Source organism: Carcharhinus amblyrhynchos, chromosome 16, assembly GCF_965287045.1.
Source record: "Carcharhinus amblyrhynchos chromosome 16, sCarAmb.v2.hapA, whole genome shotgun sequence".
In the NCBI taxonomy this organism is placed as follows: Eukaryota; Metazoa; Chordata; class Chondrichthyes; order Carcharhiniformes; family Carcharhinidae; genus Carcharhinus; species Carcharhinus amblyrhynchos.
This window is the reverse complement of record NC_137339.1, coordinates 7,881,119-7,897,812: the sequence shown is the minus strand read 5'-3', so window position 1 is coordinate 7,897,812 and position 16,694 is coordinate 7,881,119. Positions and strand designations below refer to the sequence as shown.

The following is a 16,694-nucleotide window of genomic DNA, read 5'->3' as shown; positions in this document are numbered from 1 at the left end:
GTCAGACTCTCAGCCTGCATTCAGCAGGGAGCAACTGGAGAGCTGGCTGTGTACAGATATATGGTGAAAATAAAGTAACTTCATGATGGGGCTTTCCCCTCCATGGAATTATTACAGTACAGCACAGAAGAGGCCATTCAGCCCATCATGCCTGTGTTAGCTCTTAACTGTTAACTCATTGAAAGAGTTCTTCAATGTGTCCCACTCCCCTGATTTCTCCCCATGGTTCAGCACACTTTCCCTTCATTTAATTCCACGTTGATAGGTACAACAGAATCTGCTTCCGTTGCCCTTTTAGATAAAGCATCTTAGATTTCAGTCTATTGCACAAACTAACATTTGGGGTTAATCTATTTCTAAAATCTAGCCTAGTTTGCGTTTGGAATTTAAACACATTTTACTGTTCAAGTTGAGGTTCTTTCAGCCTTAGTCAGAGATAAACAGACTCCCTGCAGGAGGGGCGACCACAGTCAGTTAATTAGGTAGCTAGCTTGAACTAATTTCTTTAGCCAGCAATGCTGACTCATCTCTGTAGGATTTCAGCCAGTCTACAAGGAGGTGATCTTGCTAAGATAACAAACTAAGCCAGCACAAAGTTAGCAGTTCATTACCGAGTACAACTTTTCACAGAAGTATGAACTTGGGAATTAGTTGAGTTCGGGACAAGGGAAGCAATAAGCGATTGTTTCTTTCACAATTTGGGTAATTTAGCTGTAATTGTAAGATTTTATTGGTAATACTAAATTTTATTGGTAGTGGTACAACTCATTGATTTGGTTCAGTAAGGTGAGAGAGAGAGAGAGTGGGTCTCGGGTCTCAGAGAGAAATGTGTGTGAGTGAGGAAGGATTGGGCTTCAGGAGGAATGTGCTGGAGAGAGAGAGGGGTTCGGATCTCAGAGAGGTGCGCTCGACACACTGGGGACTCTGGCCTCAGAGAGGCATTCATGGGAGAAGAGAGTGTGTGTGTGTGTGTGAGGGGGTGAGTACTTGTGTGCATGCACGTGTGTGTGTGTTTGAGTGTTGTATGCATGTGTGCATGCGTGTGTGTTGTCAGCATGTGTGAGAGAGGGGTGAGTGCATGTGTGCATGGACATGTGTACGTGTGTGTGTGTGTGTGTGTGTGTGACAGAGAGAGGGGCGATTACGTGTGTGCGTGTGTGTGACAGAGAGAGGGGCGATTACATGTGTGTGTGTGTGCGTGTGTGTGACAGAGAGAGGGGCGATTACGTATGTCTGTGTGTGTGTGTCTGTGTCTGTGTCTGTGTGAGGGAGAGAGCGATGCTTGTATCTGATATGAGAATCAGCTTTCCAGTATCATTCTTGCCATTAAACAGGACAAAAGGTATTTGTTTAATAAGAGAAATTTTGAATTATTACCAGATTATCTATTGCTAAAATGAGTCCTACTTCCTGGGGTGGCTTGGCTGAGGGTTAATGTGAAGGGGTCATGGAGCTGGCGAACGTATTTGTGACTGTGTTCCTCTTCCTAATTTACGCATAGATAGAGCTAGAAAAGACTTGTTTACACTTGAGTGAAAAAGTTCCTCCTCAACAGGGTGGATGGTGAGAGGGCGTTTCCGCTGTGGGAGAGACTAGAACTAGAGGACACAGTTTAATAATAAGAGGTCTCTCTTTTAAGATTCAGATGAGATGATTTTTTTTTCCTCAGAAGATCACGAATCTGTGGAACTCTCTTCCTCAGAGAGCAGTGGGGTTTGGGTCATTGAAAAAAACCACTGGCTGAGTTAGACAGGCTTCCAATAGGCAAGGAAATTCATGGGTTAAACAGGGCAGGCAGAAATGTGGAGTTGAGACACAACCGGATCAGCTATGATCATACTGAATGGCGGTGCAGACTCAAAGGGCTGGATGGCCAAACCTGCTCCTAATTCTCCTTTTTGATCTGATTTAATTTATTATTGTCACATACATTAGTGTACAGTGTCATAGGAGGAATGGTTGAGGACTCTGGATCTGTACTCATTGGAATTTAGAAGGATAAGCGGGGATCTTACTGAAACTTTCAGGATTCTGTGAGGCCCTGGATAGAGTGGACGTGGAGGGGATGTTCCCACTAGTAGGAAAAACTAGAACCAGAGGGCACGACCTCAGGCTAAAGGGACGATCCCTTAAAACAGGGATGGGGAGGAGTTTCTTCAGCCGGAAAGTGGTGAATCTGCGGAACTTTTTGCCGCAGAAGGCTGTGGAGGCCGGGTCATTGAGTGTCTTTAAGACAGAGATAGATAGGTCCTTGATTAATAAGAGGATTGGGGGTTATGGGGAAAAAGCAGGAGAATGGGGATGAGAAAAATATCAACCATGATTGAATGGAACAGCAGACTTGATGGGCCGAATGGCCTAATTCTGTTCCTATGTCTTATGGTCTTATTGTCTTAAAAGTATTGTTTCTTGCGCACTTTACAGATTAAAGCGTACCATTCATAGAGAAGGAAACAAGAGAGTGCAGAATGTAGTGTTACAGTCTTAGCTATGGCGTGGAGAAAGATCAACTTAATGTGAGGTAGGTCCATTCAAAGGCCTGATAACAGCAGGGAAGAAGCTGTTCTTGAGTCGCTTGGTACGTGACTTCAGACTTGTGTATCTTTTTCCTGACGAAAGAAGAGAGAATGTCCTTACGTAGGCTGGTTGCTTTTCCGAGGCAGTGGGAAGTGTAGACAGAGTCAACGGACGGGAGGCTGGTTTGTGTGATGGATTGGGCTACATTCACGGCCATTTGTAGTTTCTTGCAGCCTTGGGCAGAGCAGGAGCCCATACCGAGCTGTGATACAACCAGAAAGAATGCTTTCTATGGCGCATCTGTGAAAGTTGGTGAGAGTTGTTGCTGATGTGCCAAATTTTCTTCGTCTTCTGAGAAAGTAGAGGCTTTGTAGAGGTTGGTGGACTTTTTTAACTATAATGTCAGCATGGGGGGCCAGGACAGTTTGTTAGTGATCTGGACACCTAAAAACTTGAAAATTTCGGCCATATCTACTTCATCCCCGTTGATGTAGGCAGTGTTCTCCACTACACTTCCTAAAGTCTATGTTAATGTTCCTAATGTTCCTATAAGTGCAAGTTGTTGCTGTAATGTAAATGGTTCTGTTCTGGATTGTGAGGGAATAGTACCCGTTTACCCTGGGTGTACTTGTTAAGCAAATGTTACAAATCTCTGATTTTGTTGCACCTTGTTTAATAAGCACAACATTATTGTACTTCTGCTTTGCATTTCAGGAGACAGCCCATAACTTCCCATCAGCATTGTCGTGTCTAGTGCAAATGAACGCCATCCCATAAATGGTCCTGCACCACAACACCATGCCCCTCACCATCCACCTGCTGGCCTGTATATTTGGCACGGGCTCGTGGGTTGCCATCAACGGCCTTTGGGTGGAGCTTCCGCTTATTGTGAACGTGTTGCCTGAAGGATGGGACTTGCCTTCTTACCTCACTGTCATCATTCAGTTGGCCAATGTGGGACCTCTGTTTGTCACCCTCATGCACAAGTTTGCACCGGGGAAGATGAAGGAGATCGTTGCCATTTACATTATTATCAGCATCGGAATCGTGGCCAGCCTGCTGATGGTCTTCTTCTGGAAGGAAACTACGCTACTGGCAGGAAGATCTCACAGTGTAGCGTTTCTTATTCTGGCCTTCTTCTTGTCACTGGTGGACTGTACATCTTCCGTCACCTTTCTTCCTTTCATGATGAGACTGCCGTCAAAGTTTATGACCACCTATTTCATCGGAGAAGGCTTGAGTGGCTTTGTTCCTGGCCTTGTGGCCCTAGGTCAGGGTATTGGGATGGTCAAGTGTGTGAATGTTTCAAAGCCACTCAATGCGACCGTTGATAGTGCCACGGAGGGGGCAAGTATTTACCAGATTGAAACTCATTATTTACCCGCCAACTTTTCCATGGAAATATTCTTAGTTTTCCTCACGGCCATGATGGTTTTCTGCCTGGTGGCTTTCTGTTTCCTCACACGGGTTCCATGGTCACCTCACAAGGAGCTTAATGAAGAGCGAGTGCCTGACCCAATGGTGCCTATCTCAACCACTGAATCAGAACTGAATAAATACATCTCCGAGCAACCAACAGATCAACAAAGCTTCAGTCCCAGTAGTCCGACAAAGACAATGGATAAAACTAAGTTGGCAGCCAAAACACAGAATGTGGCAACCGCCACATTCACCAAGTACTCCAAGCAGGAACTTGCCGTTATTTATTTTCTCATTGTCTGGGTGAACTCGTTGACGAACGGTTTCCTACCATCGGTGCAGACGTACTCATGCTTACCCTATGGAAACCTTGCTTATCACCTATCTGCCGTCCTGGGTTCCATGGCTAATCCTGGCGCCTGCATTATTGCTTTGCTCTTACCCAACAGGTAGGCAACCCAGAATGTAATGGAATTCGGAGACGGTGAGATTGTTGTGGTGGGATCCATTCTAATGTCTTTTAAATTGCAACAGAACTGAGCTCAGAACAAGCCATGACAGGCAGTGTATAAGTTTATCGACAAGCGTCACAAGTAGGCTTACATTAACACTGCAATAAAGTTACTGTGAAAATCCTTAGTTGCCGTATCCCGGCACCTGTTTGGGTAACACTAATGGGGAATTTAGCACGGTCAATGCACCTAACCCGCATGTCTTTCGGATTGTGGGAGGAAACTGGAGCGCCCAGAGGAAACCCACGCAGACACGGCGAGACTGTGCAGACTCCATACAGACAGTGACCCAAGCCGGGAATCGAACCCGTGCTCTTGGTGCTGTGAGGCAGCAGTGCTAACCACCGTGCTGCCCTATTGTGCTTCTGTGTCGCCTAATGTTGTGTCCACTGCCTTAGTACAAAGGGGGAATATCTTGATAGGAAATTATTGTGTGTGGGAGCCAATAGAATATAAAATAGAATATAAAAGCAGGGGGTCTTGCTGCAACTGTATAGGGTACTGGTGAGGCCGCAGCTGGAGTACTGTGTGCAGTTTTGGTCGCTGCACTTGCGCAAGGATATATTGGCCTTGGAGGGAGTGCAGGGGAGGTTCACTAGGCTGATACCGGAGATGAGGGGGTGTTGAACTATGAAGAGAGACTAAATAGACTGTGTCTGTACTCCTTGGAGTTTAGAAGGATGAGGGGGGATCTTATAGAGACGTATAAGATAATGAAGGGGATGGATAGAGTAGAGGTAGAGAGATTCTTCCCGCTCAGAAAGGACAGTAGGACTAGAGGGCACAGCCTCAAGATAAGGGGGGTGCAGTTTAGAACGGAGTTGAGGAGGAACTCCTTCACTCAAAGGGTGGTGAATCTCTGGAATTCTCTGCCCGTTGATGTGGTGGAGGCTACCTCGCTGAATATATTTAAGTCACGGGTAGATAGGTTTTTGGTAGACAAGGGAATTAAGGGTTATGGGGAGAAAGCGGGAAAGTGGAACTGATCCACTTCAGATCAGTCATGATCTTATTGAATGGCGGGGCAGGCTCGAAGGGCTAGATGGCCTTCTCCTGCTCCTATTTCTTATGTTCTTATATCTAGCATTCCTGGGGAAACGAAAAACTCTTATAGGCACAAACTTTAGTCATTTTTGAAATGATTTACTGGCTGAATAGCACAAGAATAATAGCAACGTTGTTGTTTTACAGCCAAATCTCTTCCTCCCCCACCCTCAAGGAGATGCCAACTAGCAATGAGACACAGTCCCATGGACACAGGCAATGACAGCTGTAGGACCATAAAACTTTCTCACATAGAAGATGGCCATTCAGTCCATCACGAATGTTCTGGCTATTTGCTAGGGTTAGTCAAATCTGTTGCCACTGCTCTATCTGACAGCACTATAAACAGCCCCTTCAAGTTTCAGGATCGACACCTCTGCAGATCGGGCTCAGGTTCCCGCAGTACCAAATTGATTGGATTGTGTCAATTTTGCTCCAGAAACATGAATGCAACGCATATCGATTTTTACCCTGGGGAGTCCAGCAATTGGGTGGATATGCAGTCCAGTTTAGGCAGACAGAGCATTGGGAATTGAGGTGGTGAGCCTACAGGCCAGCAGACCAAGAGGTACATATGGCATCAGGAATCGAGCAGTGAGCCAGAAGGGGAAACAGTAAGAATACTGAGGTATAGGTGGATAACTGGGCCATGACCCTCATGTCGAGAGCGCTAGGGTAGTAGAGCAGGAATGTACTTCTGAGGCTGTATAAGGCTCTGGTCAGACCCCATTTCGAGTATTGCGAGCAGTTTTGGGTCCCATATCTAAGGAAGGATGAGCTGCCCTTGGAAAGAGTCCGGAGGAGGCTCACAAGAATGATCTCTGGAGTGAAGAGCTTGTCTTATGAGGAACAGTTGAGGATTCTGGGTCTGTACTCGTTGAAGTTTAGAAGGATGAGAGGGGATCTTTTTGAAACTTACAGGGTACTGCAAGGCCTGGATAGAGTGGACATGGAGAGGGTTCACAGCAGTGGGTCAGGAGAGGGACTGGAGTTAAATAAATACTTAGTGATACTCTTCATGGTAGAAGACATTAATTGAATTACAAAAATACTAAACAATCAAGGGCAAAAGAAGGGAAGGAAATAAACACTGGAGAAAAAGAACTAGGTAAACACAGGGGGCTAAAGGCTGGTAAATCCCCTGGAGTTGTTGGTTGGTTGCATCCAAGGACGATAAAGGAAGTAGCTACAGAGGTAATGGATTCATTGGTAGTAATCTTCCAACAATTTGGCCCACAGTGACAGTTTCCTAGACCAATATGTTGTGGGTCCAACCAGGAATCAGGCTATTTTGGAACTGATAGTGTGTATTGAGGCAGGTTTAATAAACAATCTCAGAACAAAAGATCCCCTATGAAACAGTGACCATAGCATGACGTGTTTAGCATTCAGTTTGAGAGAGAGAAATGTGGGTCAGAAACAACAGTGCTAAACTTAAATAAGAGTAATTACAAAGGAACAAGGGCAGAGTTGGTGGAGTGGACTGGGAAAGGAGTTTAGCAGAAAAGGATGGTTGACAAGTAATGTCAAACCTTTATGTAAATAATTCATGACTCATAAGAAAGATGTATCCCAGTGAGGAAAAAGGATATTAGGAAGGGGATAAATCAAACATAGTGAATCAACAAAGTTAATGGTAGTATGGAACTGAATGAAAAAGCATACAATGTGGCAAAGATTACAATGTGGAAAGCCTGAGGATTGGGCAAGTTTTCAAATCCAACAAAAGCTGACCAAAACAATAATTAAGAGGGAGAAGATTAACTGAGGGTAAATTAACAAGTAATATAAAAACAGACAGTAAGAGCTTCTTTAAACATATAAAGAAGAGGGAGGTCAAAGTGAACATTGGCCCATCACTGAATGTGACTATGGAAATAGTAACAAGGAACGAGAGAATGGCACTGGAGTTAAATAAATACTTTGTGATACTCTTCATGGTAGAAGACATTAATTGAATTACAAAAATACTAAACAATCAAGGGCAAAAGAAGGGGAGGAAATAAATACTGGAGAGAAAGAACTGGGTAAACACAGGGGGCTAAAGGCTGGTAAGTCCCCTGGAGTTGTTGGTTGCATCCAAGGATGATAAAGGAAGTAGCTACAGAGGTAATGGATTCATTGGTAGTAATCTTCCAAGAATCCTTAAATTCTGGAAGGGTTCCAGAGGAGATATCAATTTAAAAAGGGAGGGAGACAAAAGCGGGTAACTATAGGCCAGCTGGCTTAACTTCTGGGAAAATGTTAGAGTCTATTATAAAGAATCTAATGACAGAACATTTAGAAATGCATAATGCAATCAAACAGAGTCAGGATGCCTTCATGAAGGGGAAATCATGTCTGACACATTTAGTAGAATTCTTTGAGGTGGTATTAAGCAGAATAGATAAAGTGGAACCAGTAGATGTCGTGTGTTTGGATTTCCAGAGCATTTGCCAAGGTACTGCACAAAAGACTACTTATTAAGGTAAGGATCCATGGCATTGGGGGTTGTATATTAGCATGGATAGAGGATTGGCTAACCAATAGAAGACATAGATTCGGGATAAGAGAGGCATTTTCAGGATGTCAATCTGTAACTTATGGAGTGCCACGGGGATCAGTACTGGGCTACATTTATTCACAATGCATATTAAAGACTTGAACAAGGGAAATGAATGTGCAAAGCTCGTGGATGACAAAAAAATAGATGGGAAAGCAGGTGGTGAGGATGACACAAAGATTATAAAGGGAATAGACTAGTTAAGAGAGTGAACAAAAATTTGGCAAGTGGAATATAATGTAATTGTTAAGTTAAGCACTTTAGCAGGAAGAATAAAGGGGCTGAATATTACTTAAATGGAGAGAGACTGCAGACAGCCGCAGAACAGAGTGATTTTGGAGTCCTTGTGCATAAATCACAAAAAGTTAGCATGCAAGTTCAGCAGGCAGTAGGGAAGATGAATGGAATGTTGGCCTTTATTTCAAAGGGAATGGAGCATAAAAGTAGGGAAGTCTTGCTAAAACTATGCAAGACACTAACTGGACCACATCTGGAATATTGTGCACAGTTTTGGTCTCTGGAACTTGCTGCCGGGGGAGGTAGTGGAGGCAGATACGATAGTGAGTCTTAAGGGGAGTCTGGACAAACACATGAAATACACAGGGTGTGGGGAAGGGGGAGGGTCAGTCACTGTTTCAAGATAAGGAATCACTCATTTAAGACTGAGATGAGAAGAATTTCTTTCCTCTCAGCAGGTTGAGAGTGACAGGAACTCTCTTGAATATTTCTAAGGCAGAACTAGATAGATTGTTGACTAACATTGGGCGGGCTGAAAGGTTACCGGGTTCGGGAGGAATGTAAGGTTGAAGTTATAATTAGAAGTGCCGTGATCTTATTGAATGGTGAAGCAGGCTTAAAGGTGCAAGTGGCCTATTCCTGCTCCTAGTTTGAATGTTTGTATGTGCTGCTCCTCCATCTCCTCCTCAGGTAGTTCCCTCCCCCCATCACAGTGCCACATTGTGGTCACTGATGTGTCCTGCACAATGTTTGACACCCTCTGTGGATTGTATAGCAGGGCTTTACCAGGCACTGGAACCTTATTTTCAGCACCCCTCTGGTCTGTTCTATCAATGCGAATTGCAGCACAAGCCTCACTGTATCTGGTCTCAGCTTAACTCTGTGGCCTCCGCACAGGTGCTATCAGCCATGTCCTCGGTGGACATACCCTGTCCCCGAGGAGTCAACCCTGAAGCTGCTGTGGACCCGCAAACATGTCAGGGATTTGAAAGCGACTCAGAATATAGGGTCATGAACACTCCCAGGGAAGCGAGCACATATCTGGAGGATTGGCTTTGTGTGGTTGTAGAACCTTGAACATTCAGCAAATGGAAGTCCTTGTGGTTCACATAATCATAGAACCCTACAGTGCAGAACGAGGCCCTTCGACCCATCGAGTCTGCACCGGACACAATCCCACCCAGGCCCTACTCCCATATCCCTACATATTATACCCACTAATCCCTCTAAACTACACATCCCTGGACACTAAGGGGCAATTTCTTAGCAAAGCCAATCGACCTAACCCGCACATCTTTGGACTGTGGGAGGAAACCCACACAGACATGAGGAGAATGTGCAAACTCCACACAGACAGTGACCTGAGCCGGGAATCGAACCCAGGACCCTGGAGCTGTGAAGCAGCAGTGCTAACCACTCTGCTACCATATAACATAGAGCTTGATGTTCCGGAGTTCCGAGTACCATATGAGTGCAGCCAATGACACCTTGCACGTTTGGAAAGCCAGAAACTCTTGCATTCTGATCCAGGTCAAAATGGACAAAACTGTGTGCTCCCATGAAGATTGCACCCATCACCTCCTGTTTGCACTTGTGTGTGGAGGCTTGTGGAATCCTACAGAGGTTACCTGTGAAGTCCTGGAAGGAGCCACTGGTGTTAAAATTGAGCGCCGCTGTAAATTTCAGTGATGCTGGCAGTGAGTGCCCTCCAGGTCCCTGTGGCACCAAATTCCGTAGCAAGAGGCAGATGTCACCAATCAGCTCCATGGACATGCAAAGTCTTCACTGGCACTGGTTCTCAGACATCTGCTGGTACGTTAGGTACTGTCTGTAGATCCAGGGTCTAGCGAGGTGCCTCTGAGCAACGGCTCTCTGGGATTCAAGCTCTGTGTGTGGGGCAGGAGCTCCGGCTCCTCCCACTTCACTCTTCGGCTCCTGCCTTTGGTGAGAGGGGTGACTGTGGGATCACCAGGCTCCATGTTCCCAACACTCTCCTCACTGCAGTATCAATCAGAGAGACTTGATGGTTATTATTTATCTCTTAAAGGCCCCTTTGTCCACTCATCGTCTGAAGCTGCCTCTGAAATCCCACTGACTCATGACCTGGCCACCACATTGATGTCCAGCCCTTACTTCATACTGTGCTTTGGCAAACCCCGCGCCACCCTTGCCCCCACACTACGTGACCGAGTGGCCACAGCTTTGGGCACTCCACTACATGCTCGGCTCTCGTCTCGGGTGCAGACATTGTCTCAAGCTTCATTCCAAGGCCTTGCGCTCAACCTGTGGGGGGACGTTTGCCAATCAGCCAAGGATTAGGAATGTTCGCCTCGGGCAGCGTCTCATTGCCAATTCTCAAAGGGAATATAGTGGCAATGGTACAGGCACAACATGGCAGTCATCAAATCTGAAAGTCAGTGTGCCCTCCGAAGGTTAGACGCTGGGCAGCAATCAATGGCATTCACACACATAAGTGATGCTTGAGTGGGTCTAATTGCATGAATAGTTTGGCTCCAGGCGTGTAAATTGAGATACAGCTGAGTGGTCTCACCTGCAGTCGGGTATTAATCACTGACGTGTCTTTGCATTAGCCTTGCCCTTGTCAATATCTCACCTCCGCCTCCCAAATTTGAGTGGAACAGTCAGGCTCCCACACACTGCACTGCCCCAGGCCTCCTTTCCCTCGATGAGGCCCTCCCACAAAGCCCGTGGCCCTGCAGCAGAAGGAACGCTGCTTTTTGCACTTGACAGTCTTTTCCCCCTTACCCACCACAAACATGAGTGCCCCCTGAGTCAACATCCATTCCCCCTCCCGCTTGTCTCCTCCACATCTCCCCCACCGGTATGTCACCCAAGTCAATCCCGATCTTCCTTAAATGAACCCCCCTTTTTCCTGGTCTAGCCCCCAGTCAATTCCTCCTCCCTTGCTCCCGGTTCCTCCCCCGGATCAGCCCGGCCCCGGTCTCTCCCGTCCTCCTCTGAGTCAGTTCCCCTAATACACAGAGGTGTTGTGCGATCGCTGAGCTCTCCTCAGAGATCCCCCTGGGCGGGATGCTCGCCAGGTGCCCGCCTTTTGAAGCCAGTCGTGATTCCTGCTGTTCTGGCATCACTGGACTATGGATGGATTTTTCGAGGGGAGGGGCGGTGGGGTACGAGTCTGGCGTACAGGCGGGATACTGATCCACATTATAATGATGTTCTCAACACTGAACTGTGGGACATGCGGCCTGCCACTGACAGGGGAGACGATCAAATGATTGGTCAAGTGCAAAGCACGGTCCATAAAAGCAAGAAGTGTTACTGTTGCATCTCCATCATTGTTGCAGTGTATCTAGCATGTCACAATTGTCTGCAAACTTTGGAATTCACAGATTTCTTGATAACCACTCACATTGGACAATGAGTGCAGTGTAACCGTTACTGGAAGAATGGTGCAGTCAGGTGAACCCAAGTGTAGCAATGTTATTAAGATTTCATGCCAACTGCAGCATTGGGAAATGCTCGCCTACAGCTTAAAAAGAAAACTGGCAATCTCACAAATGAACCTCAATGTACAACTGAAAAATAACCCCGTGGGGCCAGGTGAACTGCTTGAACCTGTTCAATTTTTTTTTTATTTACCTTGGACCTCAAGGTGTGTGTCGGTGTGGTGGGCCCATAGTCTGCAACTTAGCTTCACTGTTTCACGAAGAACGAAACTCATGTATGACGTAAGAACATAAGAAATAGGAGCAGGAGTAGGCTATCTAGCCCTTCGAGCCTGCCCCGCCATTCAATAAGATCATGGCTGATCTGCAGTGGATCCGTTCCACTTTCCCACTCTCTCCCCATAACCCTTAATTCCCTTGTCTATCAGAAACCTATCTACCCGTGATTTAAATAGATTTCTGTTTAAGTCAGGAGCAAAGAAATAGTTACAATGGAGGTGTGGTGGATTGGAACATTGTCATGACTTAAGTTGCAACTGTACCCCAGAAGAAATACTGAACTGCTAAAAGGAAAGTGTAATTTTTGTAACGGTTGCTTGAGAACTCTTTGAAAGGGGTATCAACTTCAATGGTTAAAAAGTTATTCGTCACAAGTAAGGCTTACATTAACACTGTTAATGAAGTTACTGTGAAATTTCCCCTAGTCACCACACTCTGGTGCCTGCTCAAGTCAATGCATCTAACCAACACGTCTTCCAGACTGTGGGAAGAAACCAGAGCATCCAGACGAAGCACATGCAGACACGGAGAGAATGTACAGACTCCCCTCTCCAAGCCGGGAATCAGATCTGGGTCCCTGGTGCTGTGAAGCAGTAGTGCCAACCACTGTGCCACCATGCTGCCCGTACAGAATGCATTTTCAAGTAAGATTTGAGAAAACTGTGGACTTATGGCACTTTTTAACAACGCGATTTGAATTGTACTGAGGCTCTGTTAGCCGCAGGTTCCTGTAAAGAGAGTTTTTCTATTTAATAAAGTTTGGGACTGGCAGCAGTAAGAACAGAAAGTAGCTACAATAGGAATCTTACATCCTGAAATATCTCAGCAAAAGGGCAGTTTATTTTTTAAAAAATTGATGCGGGTGCTTCAGGTTTCGTTCCTGAACCTAGCTGGCAAAGAAAGAAACAAACACAGTCTCACTCTCTACTCATCTGGTTTTAAAGATAAAATATTGATCGCGAAGGCACGGGCATCAGTGTTTAGCTGACAAATGCAACTTCAACCTTACACGAGAGGTCAGTCTGTCAACCATGCAGGAAAAGGAGAGCGATCCATCCAGGCAATAAGCAAAAACAAATGCATGCTACTAACGCAGTCCGCTCCACTTACACCATCCACTCTTAACACAGGCTGACGCCCATCACTGGAAAATGGTTCCAGCCATCTTCTATTACCAAAGGAGTCAATCACGAGTAAAGGTGCTGCTTATACCGTGGATGGTGCAACGAGTGCTTGCTGTTTATAAAATGCCCTGCGGATTTCAGGGCGAGCCGGGTGTGCCAAAAGCTTCAACAGTCGTTCACACCTGGGTTAGAGCACAATTAACTGGATGATGACATTCTGGATGTAAGCGCTAACAACCGGCAGTTGCTATGTGGAGATTTCCTGTCTGATTACATTACTCTTTGATGTTACTGCCTGTTTTGCATCGTGGAGAAATTATGCTGAGACTGGAATTCTTGCTCTAAGCACTCGGGACCATATTAGGAATCATTGTAGGGCAAAGTGATGTGAATTTTACCTTGTATCCAGCCTGTGTGATGTGACAGCGTTAGATATTGATACTGATGTTAAAATAGGGAAATATTTCTTACAGCGGGGTTCAGCTCAAACTTCCCACTGTTCTTTCTTTCAGATTTTTATTTCCGAAACAGATTTCTTTGGTCAGTTTTCTCACCTTTTAATTGACCAATGCTTTTTGGAGGCCAGGTCAGGGGTTGTTTTTATTTATTCTGGGGCAGCACGGTGGCACAGTGCTTAGCACTGCTGCCTCACAGCACCAGGGACCTGGACTGGCTCACTGTCTGCGTGTAATCTGCACGTTCTCCCAGTGTCTGCGTGGGTTTCCTCCGAGTGCTCCTGTTTCCTCCTACAGTCCAAAGATCTGCTGGTTAGGGTGCATTGGCCATGCTAATTTCTGCCTCTGTGTACCTGAACAGGCACCAGAGTTTGGCGACTAGGGGATTTTCACAGTAACTTCATTGCAGTGTTAATGTAAGCTTACTTGTGATACTAATAAATAAACTTTAACATTTTATCGGTGTGGTTTGGAGGTCATGGGCTAGGCTAGGATTTATTGCCCATCCCTGATTGTCCTTGAGAAGGTGGTGAGCTGCCTTCTTGAATGGCTGCAGTCCAGGTGGTGTATGTACATCCACAGTGCTGTTAGGAAGGGAGTTCATGGGGGCAAAATTCTCCCATTTTGAGTCTAAGGGCTGCGTCCACACCAAGACTGGAGAATCCATCCGAGGTCAACAGACCTTTGCATGTTCCTCCCCTCCCGGCCCACTACGATTCCCGTGATGGGCGGGATGGGAAAATTCCACCCTAAGTGCCTCTAGGGGTGCCTTTCAGTTGGCCAGAATGGTGGGAGCCTGTGCCAGAGTCTGTACTTGGAAGCTCATTAATTATGCACAAGCGAGTCCCCCCCACCCATCCCGCCAACTCCCTTGGGGGTCAGCAGCTGATTCGTCTGCCCGATGTCAGCTGGCAGGCTCAAAGGTCGCGGTACCATATTTAAATACCAGTCCAGCACACTCATATCACTCTCTCCAGACTACCTGTCCTCGCCAGACTCTGCAGGATGTCAGACACGCAGAGGGAAAAGGCTTGCAGCCTCAAGAAGGCTGTGCCTCGAGTCAACCGTCCATCCTCCACCGCCTGGAAAGCATTCATGCCCCACTTGGACCTCCACCTACTGCATCTGAGGTCTTCATGCATCCCCTCCCAATAAACAATGTGGGATTCCTCTGATCCTCTTTTTTGTGACCTTTTTATGCAGCTTTTTCAAGTCCAGTTCCCCTCCCCTCGGTCTTCCTTCTGCCTTCCATTGGTTTGTCATCTTCATCCATCTCCTTGAACCGTCTTCCTTTCACATTGGCCCCAGTTGTCTTCTTGTCAGGCCATCTTGCCACCATGCCTCTGCCTTCCCAATCCCCTGGCCTCACCTCCCGCTTCACCCCGGGTTGAACCCATGGACCTTTCTTGCAGCAACTGCATGCGTCCCACAGCACAGCGCTGTCCAGTTACACGCTAGTGTTTGGCATCAGGGGCAAGGAGACTCCTGTACTCCCCCGCCTCAGCTGCTGTACTGACCCGAATCAGGCGGGTCCATGAGTCCACAGTACAATGCTGTCCAGATACACACTACTGTGTGACACCAGAGGAGAAGGAGACTCCTGCACTCCCAAATCCCAGGCTCTGTACTGACCTGACTCGGTGACACAGGAGGGCCCATGGCTACGGCAACATGGAGCTGGTCCGTGAAGATCAGAGCGGCATGGAGATGGACAGGAACCAGTCTGCCCTGGCACAGTGATGTACAGGAGCAGTGCAGCAGTATGGAGATGTGGCACTCACCCTGAAATCTCTTGTGAACTGAATTGTGCACGCCAATCGTTACCAACGGGGTTTGATGCCAATATGGTTTCATGCTGGCGTGACACAAGATTGCAAAGCTTGATGGGGTGCCAGCGGGCAGCTGTTTTAACAAGCATTCCCAAGATGCAAATGAATACACCTGGGGTTTGCCCCATCTGACAGTGTGACGATCGACCCGCCATTGGGAAAATTTCCCATAATGGGCTTCTGACTTTTTGACTCCCACTGGATTCTATTCCCACCCATTACGGAATCCACATGAGTGGAATGGGGGAATTCCGCCCTTAGATTTTGATGTGGCAATGGTGAAGAAATGGTGATATAGTTCCAAGGCAGGATGGGGAGTGGCTTGGAACAGGACTTGCAGGTGGTGGTCTCCCTGTGTGCCTTGCTAGGAGGTAGAGATTTGGGAACAACAGGAGCCTTGCATCTAGTAGATGGCTCGCACTGTTGCCACTGCATTAGTGGTGGAGGGAGTGAAAGTTCAAGGTGGTGGGTGGAGTGCTAATCAAGCGACCTGCTTTGTCCTGGCAGGTTTTAATCTTCTCAAGTGTTATTGGAGTTTAGTCATTCAGATCAGTAGAAAGCATTTCATCATAGAGTCCATAGGATCCCATAGAAGTGCCGTAGAATCCCTACCCAATGCAAAAGGAGCACATTCAGCCCATCGCATCTGCACTGACCCTCCAAAAGAGCATTTTCAGCATTGATGACAAGAGACAATGTATTGCGAGACAATTTAAACATTATAAACATGATATTATGGCGAGATAAGCCAATTTTTCAACAACAGCTCTTATTTGTGTAGCGCTTCTAATGTGGAAAATTTTCCTAAGGCATTTCAAACTTGACAAAAAAACAAATCCAGGCCAAATAAGGTGACATTAGGACAGGTGACCAAAAGCTGGATGGAAGGTTTTAATGAAGCATCTAAAAAGAGGTGAGAGATAATGGCGATAGCTTTATGGAATGGTTTGAGTTAGACGTCTGAAGGTGTGACCATTAACGATGGGGTGAAGGGGATCAGGGTTCACAAGGAGCCAGATTTGAAGGAAGGTTGAGATTTTGGAGGGTTGTAGGATTGGCGGAGTTCACAGCGATGGGGGAGGCCATGGAATTTTAAAATGGAGGCATGTGGAGAACAGAAGTGAGTGTAGACCAGCAAGTCCATGGGCAATGAGTGAATGCGACTTAGTACGAATTAGGTTAAGCACGCTAAAGTTATGTAGAGCGCATTAGAGCAGAATTTTAATCAGAGAGGAGGTCTACGTGGAGAACATTGTTGAGTCTGGAGGTTACAAAGACATGGATGAGACTCTCTGCAGCAGATGAGCT

The 16,694-nt window shown here is 46.4% G+C and overlaps 1 protein-coding gene across 1 annotated transcript in view; it reads left to right on the top strand.

Annotated features, from left to right (window-relative positions):
* The first annotated feature begins 3,236 nt into the window (after positions 1-3,236).
* The window catches only part of slc52a3-1 (solute carrier family 52 member 3-1), a 32,930-nt gene continuing 19,472 nt past the window's right edge, over positions 3,237-16,694 (top strand). Inside the window, exon 1 of the mRNA XM_080204637.1 lies at positions 3,237-4,385. Within this exon, the coding sequence (XP_080060763.1) occupies positions 3,295-4,385 (1,091 nt within the window). The 5' untranslated portion in view covers positions 3,237-3,294. The remainder of the gene's footprint in view (positions 4,386-16,694) is intronic.